The 25,750-nt window shown below is 43.7% G+C and overlaps 1 protein-coding gene across 4 annotated transcripts in view; it reads right to left on the bottom strand.

Annotated features, from left to right (window-relative positions):
* Positions 1–25,750, bottom strand: part of PHACTR1 (phosphatase and actin regulator 1) — a 573,087-nt gene that overhangs the window by 65,074 nt on the left and 482,263 nt on the right. For all 4 annotated transcript variants that reach the window (XM_011962700.1, XM_011962701.1, XM_011962699.1 and 1 more), the window contains one exon: positions 15,410–15,731. In XM_011962700.1, the coding sequence (XP_011818090.1) occupies positions 15,410–15,731 (322 nt within the window). The remainder of the gene's footprint in view (positions 1–15,409; positions 15,732–25,750) is intronic.

Below are 25,750 nucleotides of genomic sequence, written 5' to 3'. Positions count from 1 at the left end.
TGCTGTCAAATCGGTCTGATCATGTAATTCTCCTAATCAAAAGAGTCAGGAAAGGCCTCACTGTAAACCGGATCAACTCCACCCTCTATAGCATGGACTAAGAGGTGCCTCATGATCTGACCCCCCAACTCCTTTCAATCTCATTTGTTATTATTCTTTACTGTCTCCCCAGTGTTCCAGCCACATCAGACCACGTGCCACTGCCCAAGTACGCTGTGCTTTCTTGCCTCCTCCCTCTGCTCCTGCAGTTGCTCCATCCCAGAACTCACCCTTCAGGTTTTGGCCTAGAAAGAGTATCCTGCCTATCCTTCAGGGATGGCTCAAATCTCATTTCATTGAGCATCCTTTTCTGATTTTTCCAATGGAAATCAGTCCCTTCTCTGCACATCCATAGCCTCTGTTCCCAGCTTTGTTACAGCATCTGCCACATTAGGTTATAATTACAGGCTAAGCATTTACTACCACCCCCATTAACTGTGAGTCTCTCCAAGACAGAGGCTGATGATCTTCCTGCCTCAACCTCATCATTGCACGTGTGTCTGGAACTGATGGATAAGTTGATCAAATATTTGAATTGAAGTCACACGCAATCAGAGTACACCACATTACATTTCCAATTACTTAATTTGCTAAAATTAGGATCCCTGACCCTTAGATAGAGTCTTGCTGTTGTAGGGAAATTCTCTTTGTGAAAGGAGCATTAGGATTTTGGAAATACTGTTCTGGAGTTCTTTTTCCTAAGAAGACAACTCAAGGAGCGAAGGCACAGAGATCTATGCAAGCAAGAGCACGTTGGTATGGTGTGGCCTTCATTCCAGGACTGTGTGTGCATAGAAGAGATAACAGAGAGAGCTTATGGTATTCCAGTTTCCAATTCTATATTCACAGGCCCTCAGCCCACTTCAATTCAGACTGTCCAAAGTTAGGCTGCTTTGTAAGGTGACATCATTGAGCTTGATGAGATCTATACGGTTTCCTCTTATACTAACATCCTATAATGAATTTAAACAAAGACCAAAGACCTTACATTATTTTCCAGGGGAAAAACACATGAATTTCTGCTCCCTGTCATCTAGGTAGCACTCATTAATGTCATTTTCTTGACAAACGTAGAGGTATGAACATGCAGAAACTAAAGAGCATTCAATGATGTTCACAAGATGCTGGACAGATGCACCATTTCAGAATATTTCCACACAATGTCTTAAAGATACCAGCAGGTTCCACAGCTCAGGATGAAGGAGCAGGAGCATCTTTCAAAACAACCACATGGCTACCACAGATGGTCCTTTAGTGTCCCATGAAAGTGTGTTGTAAATGTTCATCATCTCATTTAATCGCCACAAAAACTTGCAGAGTTAAGAAGGGTATTGTTATTATCTTGATTTTCATGAATGGGCACATGAAGTCTCTGAGAACACAAGTGATCTCTTGGTGGTGATCACAGCAGGATGTGAGCTCAGGTTTTCCCACCCAGGGCCTGTGTTCTTTCCATGAACCATGTTGCCTTCTCCTGGAGAATCAGCAAAGCCCATCATTTTTTCCATAGATGTATATGCTGACTATGAAATGCAATTTATACTGCAAATTTTAAAAACCACAGAATATAATATTTTTATAACAAAAAGCAAGGATAACAGATGTTCACACAATCCAGCTACTCTCTTGCTATGAATTTTGCTGTGAAGAGTCCCATGATGAGGGCTATTGTGGAACACATAGGGAGGGGGTTTGAATTCTAGACTTGGGGATACAAGTTTTGTGTGAGTAGCACATGGCTGGGGGTAAGTAGGTGTGCGGAAAGAATAGGCGACAAGAGGGAGGACAGAATAATTACCAGGCTGGATAATCCAGCCTTGCATAATGGAGCGCTGCTGATAAAAAGGGGGCATGTGGTGGGCTTCATGTCTATTTTGGCCACTTTAATGACACATCTCCTGGAGGACAGAGAGGCATCACCACCACACTCCTCCCATGACCCTGCATGATGGTTCTTCAGTGCCCTGTCCCCGCCTGACATCATATTACATATTCATAGGCTTATTACCTGTCGCTCCCACTAATGAGTAAGCTCACAAGGATGAGGACGTTGTTTCTTCCTCATTTTCCCCTAGAGGATGGAACAGCTTAAATGAACAGAAAAGAATGAACAGAAGTATCCCTAAAACAGAAGGCTTGCTATTTACACAACACTGAAAAGAGATGTATTTGGAAAGCTTGAGAGGAAAATGGCAGTCCCGAATCGATAAAAGGCACACATTTAAAACTGCCTTCCTCTCATCACATCTACAGGACGCCTTAGGGAGGTGAAAAGCTGTACTCTCTTCCCTTGGTCTTGTTCACGCCAAGAATGACCTTTACCAAGACTTCTTCTTGGAAAACTCAACTCTTCTCTTTGACTCTGTTAAACTAAGTAGGAGATGCATAGGTTGAGAGCCCAGGCAGATAGCCATTTCTGTCTCCTTTCCCTTTTTCTACCATTTTTTTCTTTTCTTTTCTTTTCTTTTTTAATAGCTCATTGCAGCCTTGGACCTTTGGGCTCAAGCAATCCTCCTGCCTCAGCCTCCTGAGTAGCTGGGACTAACAGGTGCATGTCACTGCACCTGGCTAATGTTTTGTTTTTTTTGTAGAGATGGGGTCTCGCTATGTTGCCCAGACTGGTCTCAAACTCCTGGGCTCCCGAAGTTGTTAGGATTACAGGAGTGAGTCACTGTGCCTGGACTTTTCCTACCATTTCAATGGCTGAATGTTTTTAAGGGATCTCTAGACTTCAAAAATGAAGAGACTGACTTACCTTTCATGTTCATTACTGGATAAGGGTAAGGCCCAGACCTTACTTTCGGTCATTCATACAGGAATGAATGCCAAGACATCTACCGTGAGTCCAGGTCGTTATAAGAGTCACTCCCTTTTCAAGGGAGCTTTGTAATAATCACTTTATCTCCATTCCATGGTACAGGCTGATGAGTAGGAAATCACTGTGACCCATCCATGGGAGGGGAATTACTGGCTGGCAAACACCTTTGAAACTCTTGTAGGGAATCAAGTGCAGGTCATAAAATTGAAAATCGCGGTCTCTTTTAAATCCTTAATCTTTCTCTAAAATAGGTGGGATCCATTTCACTATCATTTCTAAAGAAAAACACGTAATAAAGGGAATATTGCTTTCTGGTATCTGATTTTAAATGCATCCATTGTTTAAAAAAAAGACATTAATCTCCTCAAAGGACAGAGAAAATTTATAATCTACAAATATGACACTGAAAACCAAATTAAACTTCAACAGGAACAGCTTTTGTAATTTAGTCTGCACAAGTTACGAAGAGAGTTTTCAGAGGGGAGAGAGAACAATCAGCCACTTTCCTCCTGGAGACCAAAAATGTGTGAGAAATTATGCTGCAAATTGCAGTGCCTGAGGCTGAAAAATAGCAGAAATAACCACTGTAGCCCAAGAAAATAGTTAATCAGCTTCTTTTTAAGAAAGCAGGCATACATTGTGTGGTTTATCATGGCCTAGGATTGGCCTTCTAAGGTAAGACATGTAACATTAAAGCTTTTGTTTCTTGTTGAACTTTAGTCAGCAGGAAACTATGCTGTTCTATATATAGACGAGGGTACTGAGCCTTCCTGAATAGAAAACGTATTTTGAGTTTTTATTTTTCAGCCGTGGTAATGGATTTAAATTAATTTGTTCACAGCCTTTGTCCTTTCAGGGACCAATGACCCACATTTCTGAAATACTGTCTGGGATTGGGATGTGATGAACAAAACCATAAGACACACAGAGTTTGACCAACAGCCCATCCCTCCCAGCACTCTCTATTTCTGATAGAGAAACCGGTGGTGGCTTTTCTATTTGACTGTGTCCCTAGACGCTGGTGGGTGTTCTAGCATGCTTGGTTGAGCATGGGTACTAAGAAGGCGGGACACAGAGTCAGCAGGACTGTGCAAGTCCCAGCTGGACCATTCGCTAACCTAGTCTCTTGGTCTTTGGCTCCTCTTTAGTTAAATGGAGAAACCTAGGTGCCCACCTCACAGGCAGTTGTGAAATTAGAAGGTAATGCTGGTGCAGTGTGCTTCCTGGACATCAACGCTGACAGCTGCTGTTTTAACTAGGAGTGCATGTCAGCACCAACAATGTATCATAAGTTAGTCATTACAGATATTACCCACTAATTTATTAAAATATTTTCTTTAGTATTTTAATAGTTTTGATTCACAAAACTTTCTGGACAATGGTTTCCAAGATCAAATAATCAATATTTGTGCCCTGGAAAAGGGCAGGATTTCTATCGAAGCAAACAAAAAAAAAAAAATCAAAAGCAGATTCACTTTCTTTTGAAAATACACTTCTTTTGTTTTTCATCTTCTTAGCCTTAAAAAGGTGTTAATGGTTTGTACAGTCTCATTTTAACTTTCCTTAAAGTTAAACAATTAACTTAGGAAATCGGTTAGACAATTTCCTTGCCAACCTTATAGGGAAGGACGGGTCTTGCTCATAATGACATTACTTTGCACTAAAACCACATCCTGTACCTTGGAAGAGCAGTTAAATCCGAAAAACAACATGTACGTGTAGCCAATTAAAGATGACAGATATAGGCTTTAAAAGCAAATAACTGACCTAAAGTAAGAGATTGACAGTGCTGGCTTCCAAGGGGCAAGGACAAATGTCTAACTGGAATTGTGTGAGATGTGGAAGAGATGATCATCACCATAAGGAGAGAATCTTTCCCTGGAAACATATTTCATTTAACAATGTAGGCCATTTGTTATGTCATGAAGAAACATGGAACTTCACAGCAACACCACTTCACAAGCAAATAACACCTAGGTATTCAGAGTTTCATTCTTGCTGAGGCACTGATTCACATCTGTGTATTATCAGGGAACACCCTAATTAGCAGGTGAAACATTACAGACACAAGCCAATACAATAATTATGTTAGACTGTTAAGGCTAAAAGGAACCCTAGGGACCATCTAGTTTAGCAGCCAGAATTATTCTTTAGAATTTCCTGTGACCTTTGAGGCAACATGAAGAAAAGTAATTGTCACCATGAAATGTATTTATCCAAGGATTATAAATTGTATTACACTCTTTGAAAGGCCTAAAAATAATCATGGGATAATAGAATTCTAGAGCTTGGAGGGATTTCGGGGTCTACTGATTTCAATTTCTTCTGTCCAATGTAAAAACCATTCCTTTTTCAATATTCTTGACAAATTAATCTCCAGCTAATATGTAAATGCAAAAAGGGGACATTATAAGAAATAATAAACTATTTATATGAACTTATCAATGTCATTATTTTAAAGGAAAGATTGCTTTGTCATTCCGTGCCTATTACAATGCTTGGCATGCAGTGATCAATGGGTGTTGCTAAGAGTTCAAGATGATTCTGGAACTTTCCTGCATCTAGTTGACCATCCAGATTGGACTGGCTTATCTATGCTAACACAGATGTACATTGAATATGCCAGCAGAGGTAAAGCCATTCTATTTCTCCAGAATTTCACATGAGAGTTAACCTACTTCAATATATCTAATCTGCAGTTACAGAGTTGAATATGTCCTTAGCAGCTGATCCCACCTGTATGTTTTTTCTCTATATAAATACATGAGTAAACCATTTGGGACTCCTGTTGGCCTGATTTTTCTTAAAAATCTTCAGTGTCCTCTCTGTTGGTTCTTCCTTATATCTGATTACAATGTTATGTCATCAACCTCATTCTCTATGCTATGTCTTCTGAAAACCTGGAGAATAAATGCCAACTTCCTTTTCTCATTAAAAACCTCATTCACTATCTGGAGACAGTATATCACCCCTTCCTCTAATCTGCCTAAATGTTCTCTCATTCCCTTTCTCCTCTCCATCTGGTTATTCCTTTCTTTTAGCTTTTAGTTTAAATGCAGTTCTTCAGAGAAGACAACTCCGAATTTCATAGACCAGTTGACATTCCTGTTGCCCATTCTTCTCCTTCCCTGTACTCTCACAGGTACTGATCTGCCCAGTCTATACTCCCAGCAGGTTCTAAGCTGCACTGAGGGTATCTTCTATATTTTGTTCACTGTTACATCCCCAGTGCCAAGCACGGAGCCTGGTCTAGAAAATGCACTGAGAAAAGAATTGGTGGATCTTCTGTTTGCTAAGTAAACACAGGTACCATCCTTTCTTTTCGCAGGGCCTGTTTTCATTCAAGATTTACAAGTCAGTAATTGCCTGAAATTTTTTCCTGGCAAATATCAGAGCTTTCTTCATCTAGCTGCTCAGGGACTTTGGACAGGAAGAGGCAGATAAAGAATAAATTTATTAGAAACGTATTTACTTTTTCATTTATAAGGCCCATAGGTGGCAATTTCCATCAGAACTGAATGCATGGTACTTGAAATTTTCCTAAACTAAAACTCACTGGATGTAAATAAAGCATCATTAAAAATATCTACTGATATTTTGCATCAGTTGATAGCATGCATGAATGATACTAATAACAAAAACTCAGTCATATTTTGCCTTTTTAGATCAAACTCAGAGATTTCAATTATTCTTCCTATGTGAACTCACCTGGTCTACCAACACACTCCTTCCTCTAATCCGTCTAGGATGTACCCGCATTGCCTTTCTCCTCCTTAGATGATTGCTCCTATTTTTGAGGTTTCAGCATAAAATGCTGGAAGTTAACTTTCAGGTTTAGTTTGAGGACACTGGATAGAGCTGGACTATCAAATACGATTCCCTACACCTTAGCAATCTTAGCAATCCCTACCTTAGCTGAGGATGATAACCTCTCTCCCATTTTATCATTCATTAAGAATTTGCTCCAAGAGAATTAATAAGAAGGGAAAATGTACTTCAATGATGGCTTAAGTTCATAATCAAAATTATAGTATCTGGAGCTCTAGTTTGATATTACCAGACATGACAAGCAAAGTCCTAGGTTTAACTTGAAGGGAGGAACTTTGTATGTTGCTTCTAACATCAAACACAACACAACAGGAATGGCCCAACTGGGGAAGCAGGAGTGGATCCACACAAAAGCCTGTTTCTTTTCTTCCTTTGTTTTTCTTTTCAGGGGAAAGCACGAACACAGTCCCCCACTACCACAAATTATGCAGTCAAGTTTCCCACATTTGGGAAAATCACAGGGGTCAGCACATACGGAGTGCAATGAATAAGCCTGCCTGGGAAAGCAACCTTTGTGATCATGTATCTCCACTGCCAGGTAAGTATACAAAAGCCTGTTTCTATAATTGAGACAGTTTATAACAAAACATTGATCATAATCGTAAGATATTTTTCTGTTTCAAAGATTAGAGTAACTTTTAATGAAACCCACTCCATAAATAGTTTCAGAATACTTCCTACACGAGAGGTACTATGGCAGATTAAGGGTCGAGACCCATTGTGGCCCATTTGTGCTGCTATAATAAAATACCCGAGACTGGGTAATTTAAAAAGAACAGAAATGTGTTTCCTCACAGTTCTACGGGCTGGAAAGTCCAAGATCAAGGCGCTGGCAGGTTTGGCTGTCTGGTGAGGGCTGCATCCTCCGGCTGGGAGAAACGCAGCGTCCTCCCACGGTGGAAGGCCAAGAGAGCTTTACGTTGCTATGTGAAGTCCCTTTCACCAGGGTCTTCATGTCATTCATGAGGGAGGAGTTCTCATGGCCTAATCATCTGTTAAAGGCCCCACTTGTTAATACTATCACATTGGCCATTAAGTTTCAACTCCTGAATTTTGGAAGAGAGATACTCAAACCATGCCATATGGGGAGACAAGGATGGCTCTCGTCCACGTTAAAGAGAGAATATCTAGAGAAACACATAACCTGACACAAGCATGCAAAAGGGGTGTGTGCAGGAGGGCAGAGCTCTGTATGGGAATCTGAGAAGGGATCACAGAGGACCTGGTATTTTAATAATGTCTTGAAGAACAAGAATTTTTCTTTGCGAAAGAAGCTGCTGTGGGTAGCAGAGGATGGGATGGAAGAGAATGCATTCCAAACAGAGAGAATAGTTCAAATTGTTAGAATAAAGAAAATATAAAAGGTTAAAGACCACTAATACTGCTTAATATTTATATAACATATGCCTTGTGAGACCTCAATCCATCGATAGGAAGCAGATTAATAAGCGAAAGAATATCACTGCAGCTACGAGAGGCTCTCCATTCTTTCAGTTATTTTTTCACTCACTCACTCACTCAAACCTATTAGCCAGGCCCTGTTGTAGGCACTCTAGATACAGCCATGAACAAAACAGTTCCTGCCCTTGTGGACTATATGTTCTATTAGGTGAGAAGAGCAACAAACTGAACGAAAGGCAAATGACACAAAATATTAGATGGTGAAAAATGCTTTGATAAGAATAAAAGGAGCTGGGGAACAGGCCGGGTTGCGAGGAGGGTTGCCATTTTGAACAGGAAGGGCCTTGTTGAGGACGTGACATTTGAGTACAGACCCGGGGCAGGTGAGTGTAGGAGCCCTGAGGATATCTGAGGGAAGGGCAGTCCATCCAGGGGAACAGACAGTGCCAAGGCCCCATCAGGAGGCATCCAGCATGTCCAAGAATGTGCGAGAATGGCGGGAAGGTTGCTATGTGAGGGAGGAGGGAGTAACACAGAGGGGAGCCGATGAAGCGAGGGAGACCACAGGGGCAGTCTGTTAATACTGAGGTTTCAACCCCTGAATTTTGGAGGAGGGATGCTCAAACCATAGCAGATGAGGAGACAAGGACGGTTCCTGTCCACATTAAACAGAGAATAGAGAGAGAAACACATAACCCAATGCAAGTGTGCAACAGGAGTGTGTGCAGAAAGGCAGAGCTCTGTACCAGAATCTAAGAAGGGGTCACAGAGGACCTGGTATTTTAATAATGTCTTGAAGAGTAAGTAGATTTTTCTTTGCAAAAGAACTGGGAGTGGGAGTGGGCTTCTGGGCCATGGGGAGGATTTCGCTTTTTACTCTTGGCGAGCTGGATGGTAACAGGAGCATTTGGGCACAGCCATTGTTAAGAGCTGAGCTGTGTCCCCAGATAAATTCATACGTTGAAGTCCTAAGTCCCAGTGCCTCAGAATGTGACTGTATTTGGAAGTAGGGTCTTTAAAGAGGTGAGGGAGTTACAATGATGTCACTGGTGTGGGCCCTATTCCATCATCACTGGTGTCCTTATAAGCAGAGATGAGGAAGAGCCACACACAGAGGGAAGACCACGTGAGGACACAGAGAGAAGACACCACCTCCACAAGCCAAGGAGAGAGGCCCCGGGAGAAACAAACCCTGCTGACACCTTGATCTCAGACTTTGAGCCTCCAGAACTGAAAGACAAGAAATTTCTGTCATCTAAGTCACCCATTCTGTATGTGTGTGTGTGTGTGTGTGTGTGTTTTTTGAGATGGAGTCTTGCTCTGTCACCCAGGCTGGAGTGCAGTGGCGTGGTCTCGGCTCACTGCTGCAAGCTCCGCCTCCCGGGTTCACGCCATTCTCCTGCCTCAGCCTCCCAAGTAGCTGGGACTACAGGTGCCTGCCACTATGCCTGGCTCATTTGTTATATTTTTAGTAGAGATGGGGTTTCACTGTGTTAGCCAGGATGGTCTCGATCTCCTGACGTCGTGATCCACCCGCCTCGGCCTCCCAAAGTGCTGCGATTACAGGCGTGAGCCACCATGCCCGGCCGTGTGTGGTTTTTTTGTAATGGCAGTCCTAGCAGATGAAGACAGTCACCATCTGACTTTCTCAAACCCTGTCTCCTGGGCTGCTGTGGTGGGGACGGGCTGCAGAGCAGATGTGGACGCAGAAGAACAGGTGGGGGAAACTGCAGCAAGCCAGGCAAGGCCGACTGAGGTTCAGCCCGGGGAAGCAGGAGCACGTGGAAGTGTTGATCTTATCCCTGTGTGTGTACAGTGTGGACCAGATAGGATTTGCGGACGGTCAGATGTGGGGGACCAGAGAAAAGAAAGGGTCAACGGTGACTCCAGGTTTTTGGCATGAGTGACTGAAAGTATGAAGGTGCCTCTAATGGAGAAGGGAAAGACTTCTTTAAAGTGCAGTCCATTAAGAATCTTCCTAAAATTCTTTCAGGGTCAACATGGGTCCACATTCCACCTTCATTTTACTAATAGGAGACTAGAACACACAGAAACAGATCAGCCGAATTAAGATCAGAAAGAAAAGGAGTCCTGATTAGGACTTTACAACTGACTTCTAGGATCGATGCCAACTAGATCATGGAGCTTACTGCAGATATTTAAAAATAAAAACACTACATCATCTTTGAAATGATAACAAAGGCATAAAAATGATATAATGGACGTTGGGGACTCAGGGGGAAGGGTGGGAGGTAGGTGAGGGATAAAAGACTATACATTGGGCACAGTGTACACTTCTCAGATGATGGGTGCACCCAAATCTCAGAAATCACCACTAAAGAACTTATCCATGTAACCAAAAACCACCTGTTCCCCAAAAACTATTGAAATAAAAATAAAAATAAACAAATAAAAGGTCTTTCCACAACAGGGTCACTAAATAACCATGAATTCAACTCTTTAATGACTTTAAGAAAAACTTGTTTCTTAAAAACAAGAGTAAAGGCTAGCAAAGATTTAAATACAAAAATGGGGAAAAAATGCAGTGTTATTTATTAGAATGGAAAGTTGAGGGGAAATCTAAACGCAAAAAAAAAAAATTTGAAATGATAAAAGATCACCTTCAAAAAGACATGGCTCACCACAAAAAGTGTGAGGGGAATGAAGATAATCTAATTTGAGGAAACTTACCCAAACAAACAAAAATCTCCAACAAGGTTGGATCAAAACCATTCTAGCGTCATTGAAGACAAATTTTCCATGCTGGCTAATGTTCAACACCATTTGTTAGCTGCTTACTGTGTGACATGCAATAACCTCACTGATTGGATTCATTAAATCATCTGATCCTCACAAATGACCCTAATGAGGCTGCTGGCATTATGATTATCTTTATTTTACAGACAAGGCATGAAAATCAAAAAGAGGTTGAGCCACACGCTTTGGGTCACACAGCTAATACGTGGTGTGTCTAAGATTCAAACTCTGGCAGTTAATTCTGGAACCCACATACTTGGTCCTGAAGTAGGGGTGGGTGATGTCACCAGCTTGGCCCCCACTGCCTAGGGCAGCCCTGTGATTCTGAATAAATATGACCCTTTAAATTTGCTTCAGGTGAACTCTAGCTCCTTCCCCCAAATCTTGTGAGCCAAAGCTGTAAATAACCACACCATTGTTTAGTGCCATCAAGCAGGCTTAGGCAGGGTAATATCTAAGAACTTCTCTGCAGGTGTGTGCCATGGCTTACACCTGTAATGCCAGAACTTTGGGAGGCTGAGGCAGGAGGATCACTTTAGACCATGAGTTGGATGCCAGCCTGGGCAACATGACAAAACTCCATCTCTACAAAAAATATAATAAAAAATAATTAACTGGGCGTGGTGGCATGCGCCTGTGGTCCCAGTTACTCAGGAGGCTGAGGTGGGAGAATTGCTTGAGCCTGGAAGGTTGAGACTGCAGAGAGCCATGATCATGCCACTGCACTACAGCCTGGGTGCCAGAGTGAGATGCTGTCTCAAAAATAAAAAATATAAATAAAACAATATCTTCTCCATATAAATCCGAGTAGATTTGGTATAATCTCAGGGGAACACAAACAAGATGGTATAATATCTAGAGAAGTCCTTAGATGAAGGGAATGGTAGCTATCTTCAAAGATTTAAAAGTCTTTTACAGGAAAGGAAGATAAGAAGTAAGATCAGGAAGGGGCAGATATAAATTTCAATAAGTAAAACTTTTAATAGAGAGGGGACTTTGTAACAGTCAGACCTTCTTGACAATGGTGCAGGCTATGTTGGGAGCTGGGGAAGGTCCTGTTGGAGAAGAGACCAGGGGATAAATGGTCAGGAACACTGCTGTGGGCAGGGGCTTGGTGGCCTGGATGGCCTTCAAGGCCTCTTTCAGTGATAAGATGACTTGTGCAAATGTACGGTCCAGTGTCAGGCATTGATGCTGTTTAATTCACCATTGCACTTTTTACATTACCTATAACTTTCTCATCAGGATTGGATTGTCTGTCTGGACCAATGACCTATGGTGACATTCTTTGAGATTTCAGGAGGCAGCAATGGCACAAACAGGGGATCGGTCCAAAGAACTCTGAAGGCAGGATGCCTGAGTGTTTGGTAATGCCTCTCCCTTCTTGCAGACTTTTTTTGGGGTCACTGGAAATTGCCAGGAGGATAGAGAAATGATTCTTTCTTTCTGTATAAAACTTGGTTAGAACAAGAATGAAATCATGTTGACAGGCAACAGGGAGAATTTTTAGGTAGTAAAAATCAGGGGGAAATTACCCAGGACAGCTGGTGATTCTCTCCCCACACTGCAAAGTGTGGCCTGTGACCTTGGCCTACTCTCAGATTCTTCCTGGAGATGATTGGGGACACTCAGAAAAATCTCTCCAATCTTTGTTTGGGAAGAGGGCCTCTCTTTCTCTGGGGTGGCGATCTTGTCAAACTCATGCATGCATTAATCTCTGCATCCTGGTTGATCTGTTAGGACAACCCTATGCTTTGACCTCAAGTGGGAAGTGAAGGAGAAGGAAGGAGGAAATGAATCTGGGTTGGGACAAAGCGGAGAGACTGCCTTGGCTCTGCTGCTGAGATCATGCTGCATACCCTGCCCCCTACAAAATTCCCATATCCCACTAGATCTACCCATTGGTCTAAATTAAACTGAAATATCCCAGAAATACCCACAGATACTATAAAACTTGTCAGTTAGCATCTTTAACTGAACCTTTTAATATGGTGGTTTTTTTTTAAGTGGAAGTATATTTAGCAGTATCTTATTAATATACTATCTAAGTATCTTTTCTGATCATTGAAGCTCATGAGAGATATGAAAACTTACTGGGTGCACGTAGACATGGGATTGGGGGCGGCGGCAATGCCGTTGGCTGCTACTTGTCCTTAGGAAGCAGCTGTATGTTAGTACAAAGAGCTCTGGACTTGGAGAGGCCCAGGCTGGAGGCTTGGCCTCTCAACTTACTACCTAGGGCAGTGTTTTCCAAATGTCTACAGGGAAGAAACGGTTCTTACTGTGTAGTTCTTTCAATTTTCAATCCATCACAAACTGATGCTTTTGTAAAATATAACACAAATATAAAAATAGTGAAGCCCTGTTTAATGACACGATTCAACAGACATGAAATTATTCTGTCATATTGCTATAAGAGTATGTAAAAGCTTGTTCTCAATGTCTGCGCTTACGTGGTTGCAGACATGAGATAAGCTATTTGTGGGCCACCCCTTGAGAAGGTGGCTTTGGAGAACTTAGTGAACCTCCTTTAGTTTCTCCATCTACTCAGTTGCCGTAGGTGATGTGAGGATTAAATAAGATGACAACGACAGTGACAATAATGTGTACGTGTAATAGATTAAAAGGTGCCACCCACATTTTAAATTATTATTGTTCTAATTAATAAAACGAATAGTTGCAAATGATAGCAAGGGGCCAAATTAAATGTTGTGTTTTTCCTTTTGCAGCAAGGGCAGGTGTTAACAACAAGTAATCAAGTCAGAATTCCTAGACACAGCAACCTCCAGATGAACTGCTCCTTTCCCAAATGCAGAACACTCAGCTGACAGGCAGGAGTAGAGAAAGCCACCCAGAGTCAGGAAAACACAGCCTGAAGCTCCCGCCTGTGCATCTCCCTTTTGGCTCTCTGATGATTCGCTGGGACCTCCAGACCGCCATTTTCCATCCATAGGACCCAGTGGCCAGCAGCCACTACTACAGGACAAGCATTCAGCTCCCTTTGTACCTCATAGACACACTTTCTTTGTATCACACCAGGGCACTCAGTCAGGCACTGTGCCTCAGAGCCCCAGTGGGAAATCCCAGTCCCTTCTTGGATGAGAGGTAGGTGGCGGTGTTTGAATACACACACATGATCATGCATGCACACATGATCAAGAGTAACTGAGAACCAGTTTGAAAGATCTCCCTAGGTGGTGGTGAGTTAGGGTCATGGCTGCAGGCCTGCCTGTGGGGTCATCTTTGCAACTCTCCCTGAAGAGCGATTGGAGGCAGATTCTGGTGAAAGAGGGAGCTGCCTTGATAATGGCCAAATACTAGTGGCACATGCACATATAATCAGAGCCTGGGACTCTGCTTCCTCCATCAGCAAGAACAGGGTGTATCTTCCCACCTTCCCCAGCCCTCGTGTTTCCCTCCAACACCTGCCAACCCTCATCTTTTCTTATTTTACATTTGAATTCTTTTGAGTATCATAAAAGTAATATTCACAGAATTAAAAAGTAGTATAGAAAGATATGAAATATAAAAGTATTTTCTCCCCATTTCTCCACCCCAGGAATAAACGCTATTAATGACTATGTATATATTTTTTTCACAAAACGTTGATGCTTATAGAGACGTAATATGTGCGTGCATGTGTGTGTGTACGCGTGTGTGTATGTGTATACACTCACCCGTATGCAAAGATGGATATACAGCAGGTCCTTGAATAAAGTCATTTCATTCAATGTCATTTTACCATAACATTGATGAGACAAAAAATAAAAAAAACGATTCCCAGCTGGGGCCATCGTCTGTGTGGAGTTTGCACGTTCTCCCCACAACTGCATGGGTTTTCTCCATGTACTCAGGTTTCCTTTCACATCCCTAAGATGTACATGTCAGGTGAAATGGCGTGTCTACACTGTCCTAGGTCTGAGTGAGTGTGGGTGTGGATGTGGGTGTGAGCGTGCCCTGCGAGGGGATGATGTCTGACCAGGGCCAGATCTCACCTTGTGCCCTGGGCTGCTGGGACACGCTCTGGCTAGCCACCACCCTGAACAAGAATAATTGGGTAATCACCTTCCTTGTTTTTATTAATCTTTCTTAAACATATGTACAGTTCACATTTATTTCAATGTTTAATATTAGAAGTGTTCTGGTCTTTATTAATAAGTTTGGTGATATTTTTGTGACCAGAAATATGCTGTAGGAACTTAACTCTTGTTTGTATCAATTAGTCTATGGTTAAATTGGTTTTGGGAGATTTTATTTTATTGAAGTTGCAATTTTCGTGAACCTACTGATGACACTGAGGACTGTGTGTATATATAAGCATATACATAGATATGAATGTTAGTTTTTCTTTCTGATAAATGTGATTATTCTAGAACTTTTCAATTGGCAACATTTTTTTTCTTCCATGCTTTGACCTTCAGTTTTTTGTCTCATTTTACTTTCAAATATTTTCCCCCAGTGGGGATGACCCCTTGTTCACATTCCTAAGTCATGGTCCAAATCCCTAAGCCCCTCTCCCCAGCCAATCCCTCTCCTCCCATCTTCCCTCCTGGTGCCCACCTTTACCTTTCCAGCCTCTGCATGGTCATGGCCAGCGTTTTGTTGAGCTCGTCTATCATCCTGCAGCCCGAGGGGTGCATGGGGAGGGAGCCGGTGGTGGAGGGGAGGTGCTGGCCATGGCTGCCATACTGCAGCTGGTGCTGGATCTGGGAGGGCAGGACAGTGTGGTGATGCTGGGCCACGCCCTGCGGGCCGCTCTTCTGGGCTGTGTACGACACCAGTGAGAGGTCTGGCCCCCCCACGGGCATACAGATCATGACTTTCTTTGGAGGTAGCGGAGGCGACAGTTTCACTGGCAGACAAGGCAATTTCACAGGGGCGCCAGGATCTACGGCAGAAAGAGGGTGAGGGGGAGATGTGAGTTTGGGGGCATCAGAAGAAACCCAGAACACCAGATGCGCTCACCTGTAAACTGTGGCCATTGAGGTGGGCCTCTCAGGTAAAATGTGTCAACTGGAGACAGCAGCGTGATGAGTGCTACTCAGCAAGCATCCATTGACTCTTGTTTCCTACTCCAAGTGCACTTGCACTGGTCATAAGGGCCTTCAGGTACCCAGACATTAGTGGTGTCTAATGCACAGTATGTCAAACAGAGACTTGGGAGCAGCCCAGATAGTGAGGCAGGAGGAAGGAGGCATGTGATGAGCTCTTCTGCTCATGGACACCCATGGACCGTCAAGGAAACCTTTGCTAGGATATGCCAAACTATGGTTTGGATGCAGTTTGTCCCTGCAAAAACTCATGGTGAAATTTAATTGTCAATGTAAGGATGTCAGGAGGTGGAACCTTTAACAGGTGGAGCCTAGTGGGAGGTGCCTGGGTCACGGGTATGGATCCCTCATGAATAGGTTAGTGGTGGGTGTGAATGAGTTTTAGCTCTCCCAGGAACGGATTAGTTCCCAAGGGAGGGTGGGTTGTTAAAAAGAGTCTGGGTTCCTCAGTTTCTCTCCTTTGCTTCGTCTCTTGCCATATGCTCTCCGCATATACCAGCTCCCCTTCTGCTTTCCTCCATAGGTGGAAGCAGCCAGAGGCCCTCACCAGAAGCACAATGTTTCTCATAATTCCCAGTCTGCAGAACTGTGAACTAAAGAAATCTCTTTTCTTCATAAATTACCTAGCCTCAGGTATTGTTACAGCAACACAAAACAGACCGAGACATGCCAGTCTACAAGATATGTCTACAATTTTGCCAGTATGATGTGAACAGATCCTTTCAAAGCTGGAACGTCCCAACAGGGATGAGATTTAAAGCCAGCCCTAGAGTCAAGTCCACCAACACCATGTCACTCTGCAAGTGCCTTTACTGCTGCCAACCTTAATTCCCTCTTCTGTCACTGAGGGATGACCATCCTGCCTTGAGAGGATGCTTTGTAAAGATTAGTTTTTGCAGATCCTGGCTTGGGTGCACGACTGGGGCAGGAGTGAGAGTGACTGCTGGATAGGTGGGCCCAGTCAAGTGTGGGCTGCTGAAACAGTAAGGAGGCTCCCACAGGGGACTCTAGTCTGCTGGACTCTAGGACCAACTGCTGGGTTCCATGACAATGCCATTGAGCTTCCTAGAGATCCTTCACGTTTGAGGGGCTCAGGGTCAGACTAGACCCCGGGGTATTTTTGGGAAGATGTAGTCTGCCACTGTACCCCACATTTCTGGAAATCACCTAGCACTGGAGGGGAACCTGGTTGAACCCTGTGGATTGCAGGCTTGCCTGGGAGAAGCATGATGTGGAAAAGCACAGCAGGGAGGAGTGGGGAGTCTCAGTGCTGCACTGGCACCCCCTGCTGGGGAGCACCACACAGTTCTGACTCTCCATCTCAGAGGATCTAATGATCTATCTGCCTTAAACGTGGACTTCCTCCAGTCTAACTCACAGTCCTGCCAAAATGACATTCCTAGAGCACAAATCTGATCACGTTCCTCCTCAGTTTAAAACCAATCCACGGACTAAACCTTCCTGATACATCATTCAAGGCCTTCCATGAGCTGGCTGCTGCTTGGTTCATCTCTTCATGTCCACATTGTACCTCTATGAAGTTTGCTCTGGTTCCCTCAGTTGGAAATAACCTTACCCATGGCACCTGAAAAGCCAGAGCAGACTCTCTCCTATGGCCCAGATCACTCTTCTCCTGTGGATTCTACTTATTTGGTGGCTCATGGATTCAGGGTCTCCACCCTCAAAAAAGTTGACCAGGTGGCCTTGGCCATTCTCCCAAGAGCTGCTGCAGTCTTCCCCAGTTTCCTCCAGGATCCTCACCTTCCACAGATGCCTCTCCCTGTCACTAAGGAACTGAAGAGAAGCACTCATGGCTTCCCCACCTCCTCTTTAGTTCCAGTCCACTTTTCTCACCATTACCCATACCATCCACCCTCACTCCTGACCTGCTGAGTTTCCTAAACTGCCTGATATTTCCATAAACCTAGGCCTTTGCATGTCACTTTCCCACAGTTTGGAATATTCTCCTCTGTTTGTCTTCTTGGTCAATTACTAGTCGCCCTTCAAGATCCAACTCACAAATAATCCCCCTTGAAAAGCCTTCCTTGATCATCTCTCTTCCCACTCTGTGGAAAGAGAGTGGGAACGTGGATGCACATTATGTCCGCGTTAATTGTGTTAATGATGATAGCAGGAATGACGACAGTCATGAAAATCAAGACTTCTATCATGCTTACTATGTGCCAGATACTGTTCTAAGGGCTCTTTGTATTCCAACCAGTTGAATCATTACAACAATTCTGAGGTAGATGCCATTATTATCTCATGTTTGCAGATGACGAAACAGGGTCTCTGAAGACACTATGCTGCACTTTCTGTTTACATAACTGTCTCCTCTCCCGGAGAACAGTGACGGTGTGTAATTTATTATTGTATCTCAAACCTCAGCATCTTTTTCAGTGCCCAGCTCACATCACAAGAGATGCAAATCGTGTTTACAGAATGAGCCAAACTTATGATGCTCTACTGTGGGATGAATTCACACCTTCCTCAGAAATAGATACTCTAGGAGGGACATGTGAGCCTGAAATGGATTACAATTTTAGGATCACACAGTTGTGGTGTATGGACGCTAACTTCCGATCCTACAGCTAAGACACAGAAAATTTATGTGAAAAATCATTTCAGGGGGCCTGATAAGATTGCTCCCCAACACCAGAATGCAAACCAATCATAACCAGAAGCCTTCCGCATGTTCATTCCCAAGGGCTTATCCTGTTCATTGTGATCCCTCATGCACATGGTGCAAAGTCACCACATTCAGGAACTTAACAGGCAGTGCTAGCTAGTTCCAAAGTGCTGAGACACAGAAAAACTCAACACCATTGTCCAATTCCTCTTACTGAAGGGTCCACTTACACGGCTCTTAGAAGGTTCAGTGCAGGTGGACACGGTGGCCCACGCCTGTAATCCCAGCACTTCAGGAGGCCGGGGTGGGTGGATTACTTGAGGTCAGGAGTTCGAGACCAGCCTGACCAACATGGTGAAACCCCATCTCTACTAAATTAAATGCAAAATTAGCCAGGTGTGGTGGCAGGCGCCTGTAATCCCAGCTTCTTGGGAGGCTGAGTCAGGAGAATCACTTACACCTGGGAGGTGGACTTTGCAGTGAGCTAAGATTGTACCATTGCACTCCAGCCTGGGTTAGGGAAACTCAGCCTCAAAAAAAAAAAAAAAAAAAGAAGAAGAAGAAGCTTCAGTGCAAACCTAGCAAATGCAATATGTCCTGAAGTGTTAAGGATTTTACTCCAGGACCCTTAACCCATGGTCCTTCATTTGAAAACTCTGGTTCTCTAAGGCAGGTAGGTGCTCATTTGCTTGGTCAGGAGAAAGAACCAGGAGGGCAGAGTGGAATTCTCTGCCTAGGAAGGGGCAGTGATTATATTGAGTTCTGCCCATCTTGTTAATCAATAGCTTCTTATAACATTCCACCACTTCTTGTGACTACTTCCATAGCAAAACCTACTTGGTTTAATCACTAGAAAATTGGCCAAGTGAGCCCCAACAATTCTATGAAAACAGGCAAGGGAAAAAAGGCCAACTGGACCAAGTTAGTGGAGATGGTTATTCTTATTGTTCCAGGAAAGGCATGCTGGGGCCGTGGGGAACCTCCCTCCTTCTTTCCTGCTACATCTCCTTTCTGGTTGTTTTGATGCACATGGCTATGAATTAAAGAAAGGCAGAGAATAAAAGTGAATCATTTAAAATCATTTTTGGCTTAGTGGATTTCATAAAAATTAACGAAAGTGAGGAAAAGGTTAAAATCAGGTGGAATTTCCTGCTTTCTGTGAATTAGCCATGCAGTCCCGATCTTTCCCCAACATTGTGGATAACCGAGGAGAGGCTGGGCAGCTCATGTCTTTGTTAGAGCGGCAATGCCTATTTGCATATTTTTACAACATCTTAACACCAAGTCATTCCCCATAACATAACTAGTGGCACGATTTGGAACCAGCTGCGTATGATGTCATTCTGAACTTCCATCTAAGCTTTTATCTTCCTTTCCCACTGAAACTTCTGTATTCTCCGGCTTCTTGACCACTACACCAGCCTAGGACACTCATCTTCTCTTATCATGTGGATAATGTGGTCTCTTTATCCCCACTGGGGACAAAGCCCTCTGATGTGTCCCCACTCTGTACCAGATATCTATCTCCCTACAGTACCTGCTGGGCATGCATGAGGTCCATGATGGCTCCATGCTCAGTCCATGTTGCAGGTCCAAGTGTGACTCTGTCTGAGCTCTACTACAAGTCTCCCACTTACATCTCTCTAGTCCACTCTGGCCTCTGGGTTTCCTGACAACCATGCTCCTTCTCTCTTCAGGGCCTTCGCTGTACTCACCTCCTGAAAGGCCTTCCTGTTCCTTGATTATAAAAACTGCATTTGCCCTTCAAGCGGCAAATGAAGACCCACTTTCCTCTGGCAGCCTCTCCTCCCTTAACTCCTGCAACCCAGGTGGTCGGCAACGCCAGGGAATTTGGCTCTGTTTTGTGCTGGTTACTGCTGGCTCCATTTGGGTCAGCCTTGTCTTCCCAACTAGCTCCGGGATGGCTCCTCGTACACGCGCTGCAGCAGGACTCTGAGACTGGGCAGTGAGAGAATGTGCTTACTGCCCTGAGGTCCTCAGGCCCAGGGCTGGGGAGTGCATCAGAATCACACGGACGCTCATTCCTCTTCTTAGGGATTCTAGGTTGGGTCCAGTATTGAATTTCTTTCTTTCTTTTCTTTTTTTCTTTTGAGACAGAGTTTCGCTCCTGTTGCCCAGGCAAGAGTGCAATGGTGCAACCTCGGTCCACTGCAACCTCCCTCTCCTGGGTTGTTCAAGTGATTTTCCTGCCTCAGCCTCTGATTAGCTGGGACTACAGGTGCCCACCACCACACCTGGCCGATTTTTTATTTTTTAATTTTGTTTTTATTTTTAGTAGAGATGGGGCTTCACCATGTTGGCCAGGCTGCTCTCAAACTCCTGACCTCAGGTGATCCACTCACCTCATCCTCCCAAAGTGGATGGCCACCCTGTCCTGGCCATCTGGCCCAGCACTGCATTTCTAAAAAGCCACAGTCAAAAATAACTCTTGGCCTCTTACTTTTGCCCTTTTCTCTGAAGAAAAGGGCGCTATTTCTTAGAGCAGAGTCCTTGGAACACCGTAATATTTGCCTGATGCAACTTCATGTTCCTGGGCTTTACTTTGGACCTACTGAACCAGAATCTTTGGGCCAGACATTTGGATTTAAGATGCTTCCTGGCCAGGTGCAGTGGCACATGCCTGTAATCCCAGCACTTTGACCCTGTCTCTACTAAAAATACAAAAATTAGCTGGGCGTGGTGGTGCACGACTATAATCCCAGCTACTTGGGAGGCTGAGGCAGGAGAATTGCTTGAACTTGGGAGGTGGAGGTTGCAGTGAGCCGAGATTGCGCCACTGCACTCCAGCCTGGGCGACAGAGTGAGACTCTGTCTCAAAAAAAAAAAAAAGAGAGAAAGAAAAAAAAAAAGAAAGATGCTCCCCAAATGCTCAGCATATACAAGGAGCTGAGAATCATTGGCTCAGGGAGCTAAACTGCTTGGGGTATGGTGCTGCCTGAGGCAGGGATACTGTAGCACTCGAGGTCAGGATGCATCAGTTCCATCCAGCGTCTGGACCAATGTCCATCCTGGGGGCGTCACTGGGATAATTTCCAGACTCTATTTCTATGCCCCCAACATGTAAAAAGCAAAAGACCAATTTTCCCTAAACCAATTTACTAAAAGCCAATTTGCCTAAAATCTATTCACCTAATGATTATCTTGTCCACATTTAGAATGTGCAGTTAAAGGATACTTCTTAAACCAATTTGTCTAATGGCACTTCCAATCGAGTTTTACAAAAATCATTTGTCATTGAGCGTTTTGTAAATGATAAGATGTCTAAAACCCTTGTGGGTGAATTTTTCTATTTTATTTCTATCTATAGAAATAAAATCTTTTATTCTATTTCTATCTATATCTTGTCTAAACTTTAAGGATGTTTTAGACAAGTTTGCATAAAGAGCCTTTCTTCAAAATTTTGTGTCAAGCAATAAGTACTTCATCAAGTGATTAGCTTTTCCTACATATTGATTCAATGCATTTAGGTTCTTCTGCCTTCTTTCTGATGTTTTATTTACCCTGTGTGCACTCTGTACATTTACTAAACAAACCAAGAAATATATCCCTAGTACCCATTTCTGTTTAGTGAGGCTATTACATTTTTATAATGAGGATGACAAAGGGAATTGGGTAAATCAGGATTCTACTGCATGGCACCCACTTTTCAGGATGTCGATTTTTTTTTTTTTTTTTTTTTTTTGAGATCAAATCTCACTTTATCACCCAGGCTGGAGTGCAGTGGTGTGATCTTGGCTCATTGCAACCTCCACCTCCCGGGTTCAAGCAATTCTGCTTCAGCCTCCTGAGTAGCTGGGATTATAGGCGCACACCACCATGCCTGGCTAATTTTTTGTATTTTTAGTAGAGATGAGGTTTCACTATGTTGGCCTGGCTGGTCTCAAACTCCTGACCTCATGATCTACCCGCCTTGGCCTCCCAAAGTGGTGGGATTACAGGCGTGAGCCACTGCTCCCAGCAGCCAACTTCTTAAAGTAGCGTTTTATCAGTCTCATTAGGGAAGTTTGGGAGAGGCAGATTCCTGGGCCTCACCTTCAGAGTTCAGATTCAGTAAGTCCGCAGTGGTGCCCAGGAATCTGCTTTATAAACAAACTCCCAGATCACTCTGATCTACCTGGATGGAAATGACACTTGGTGCTGCAAGTCCTTATTGGGCAGAGAGGCATAAAATCATTACCAAAATTTGTTGGGCTAAAAAGTATAAGATACACTATAAAATCATGCACCGATTCAGTTCTGTTGGCTTTAGCAAATTGCTTAATCTTTTTGATGTTCAGTTTTCCAATCTGTGAAATAATGCGTCACGGCAAGGTTGTCCAACTGGCAGCATGCATGCAACCCAGGGCGGCCTTGAATGTGGCCCGACACAAATTCGTAAACTTTCTTAAAACATGATGAGATTTATGTGTGAATCTTTTTTCTTTTCTTTCCTTTTCTTCTTTCTTTCTTTTTGCTTATCAGGTATCATTAATGTTTGTATTTTCTGTGTAGCCCAAGACAATTCTTCTTCTTCCAGTGTGGCCCAGGGAAGCCAAAAGGTTGGACACCCCTGTGTTACAGGACAATTGTAAAATTAAATCAAGTACATAAACTGTGTGGCATAGCGTCTGACACTCCAGACAGCTATTCCACAGAGAGTAACCATAATTCTTGATGCTATCACCATCCTCATTATTAATTGCCTCCTTCAGGAAGCCCATCCTCCCGAGGCTGGCTGAGGCGCCCGCCCACAGGACCCCCAAAGCCTCATGCTTCCCTGTGTCACAGCATTGCCTCTTGAGTCAATTCAATCCATTTTTCTTAACTTGTTGCTGATTTTTCCTTGCAAGAGGTATGTGTGATGTAATAATTATTGAATTTCACTGAGCGTGGCTGTTTCCTCCTATTTTACCTGTTAGAATGGACTGAGCCTAGTGCATAGCAGATGCCCAATAAACACTTATCTTTTCATCATGTCTTCAGGGCAATGGGAAAAGGTGGAAATCAGTGACTGGTTTCTCCTATATTAAGGGTCTGCTAGTCAAAGTGTGGTCCATGGACTAGCAGGAGCCACATGGCCTGGAACCTTATCAGAAATGCAGATGCTCAGGGCCCAGCCCAGATACTCTGACAAGATCCCCAGGGGACACTGCTCTATCAAGTCTGAGAAGCACCCCTGAAAGAGGCATTCCTTTCTGAAGAGGCTGCTCCCTCCATAGGCAAAATGACAAATGCCTAGAGCCTTCTGGAGGAGGAGATTCATCCCAGTACTGCTCTGGGAGGACTGGGATGGAGGTACAGAGGCTTCTGCTGTGGGCTGAGGGCAGAATGTCCTGGTGAAACCACCACTGGCTTAGAACTCAGAAGAGCTGGGGTTTAAGTACAGCTCCAACACCAAGAAACTTTGTTACTCTTCCTAAGACATTTAGCTTTCCTGAGCCTCGGTTTTCTCATCTGTAGAAAGGCAGTATTGTCCACAGTATAGATCTGTAAGGAGAAGTAAATAGATTAATAACTACACGTTCCATATAAGGTGCTGAGGGGAACTTAGGGTTGAAATCTAGCTTGAGGCCTGCCCTGGCACGGGGCTGAGTCACTCTAGAGGACGGGGCATCCACTACAGGGCACTTTTTCTACTTTTACAAAGTCTCCACATAGCTTAGCAGAAGGCCTGAGAATAAAATACCCCCAGTACACTCCTTGATGCATCACAGGAGTTCAACAAATGTAGTCTTGATTCTGAGACAAACATCATAATACATTCCCCACCTCTGCCACAGGTTGCTTGGAGGGTCGGAGAGGATCACGTGAACATGCTTTGTAAATTGCAAAGTACCTTATATAGCTGCAGTGTTGCTAATAGGGCTTTCACCACACTTCTGAAAATCCACCTATCCTGATGCTTTCCAGCCTGGGGTGGGAAGGTAGAAGCCAAAAAAACAACAGAGTGTTTAATATGTGGTGGTAGTATCATAAGTAGGCAGTGGAAAAAAGCAGAGGTGATTGGAAAGTGAATCAATGGTAGAGCAGAGAGGCTTGCAAAGGACTACCATGGCGGTTCTCCATGCTTGCAACAAAACACCACCACAAAACGCTCCAGGAGAGGTTTCTAGATTTCAGTGTATTGCTCTGATGCACACTGCACTACATCAGTATTGAAAACTAGTGAATGGGGCCGGGTGCAGTGGGTCAAGCCTGTAATCCCAGTACTCTGGGAGGCTGAGGCAGGCAGATCACGAGGTCAGGAGTTCGAGACCAGCTTGACCAACATGGTGAAACCTTGTCTCTAAAAAAAGTACAAAAATTAGCTGGGCGCAGTGGCGCATGCCTGTAGTCCCAGCTACTTGGGAGGCTGAGGCAGGAGAATCGCTTGAACCCAGGAAGTGGAGGTTGCAGTGAGGCGAGATTGTACCACTGCACTCCACCCTGGGCAACAGAGTGAGACTCTGTCTCAAAAAAAAAAAAAAAAAAAGAAATAAAAACTAGTGGATGACCTAGGAGTCTGAAAACCTGCATGCTTTGCTTTTAACTACCTGAGGAAGACATCTAACCTTCCTCGGATTTAATCTCTTTACCGCTAAATAGCCTGGGATAAAAATGCCTCTTTTCCCTTGATAGCACCTCACTGAATAAATGGTTTTGCATCTATCAGATGCATGATATTTATTAATTGTTGGAGTACACGCGCTACCTCTTGCCTTTCTAATGATGATGGTGGCTGCTCCTGCCAGGACACACACAGAACTCTCTGCTTGCTGACTTATTTCTGCAGCCAGACTGATTGAGATGCAGTGTATTCATAAAACCATCTCTGTTGATGGAGTGGAAGAAGCAAAAACGACCAGTTGCAGAGAACAAGGAAAATAAACCCAAACCATGAATGTCACAGAACCATAAAACCCAAGAGGGCTGTATTTCCAAACATGACACAGCCCTGGCTTATGACTTCAGACAAGGAAAGAAAAAGCAAAGATGACTTCTAAAGTTGGTCCTCGTGCCGTATGGCTGTAGCCTACACATGGAATAAGTGTGGGCTAAATATATACACCTCTAGCCTCTCTTCTCACCACTACAAATGAACCTTTTTTTTTTTTTTTTTTAAATTGAGATGGTGTCTCTCTCTGTTGTCCAGGCTGGAGTGCAGTGGTGTGATCTCGGCTCACTGCAACCTCTGCCTTCTGGGTTCAAGCAGTTTTCATGCTTCAGCCTCCTGAGTAGCTGGGATTA

This window comes from Colobus angolensis, unplaced genomic scaffold, assembly GCF_000951035.1.
Source record: "Colobus angolensis palliatus isolate OR3802 unplaced genomic scaffold, Cang.pa_1.0 Scaffold6, whole genome shotgun sequence".
Lineage (NCBI taxonomy): Eukaryota > Metazoa > Chordata > Mammalia > Primates > Cercopithecidae > Colobus > Colobus angolensis.
The sequence above is the reverse complement of the archived record's forward strand: the minus strand, read 5'-3'. Positions and strand labels throughout refer to the sequence as shown.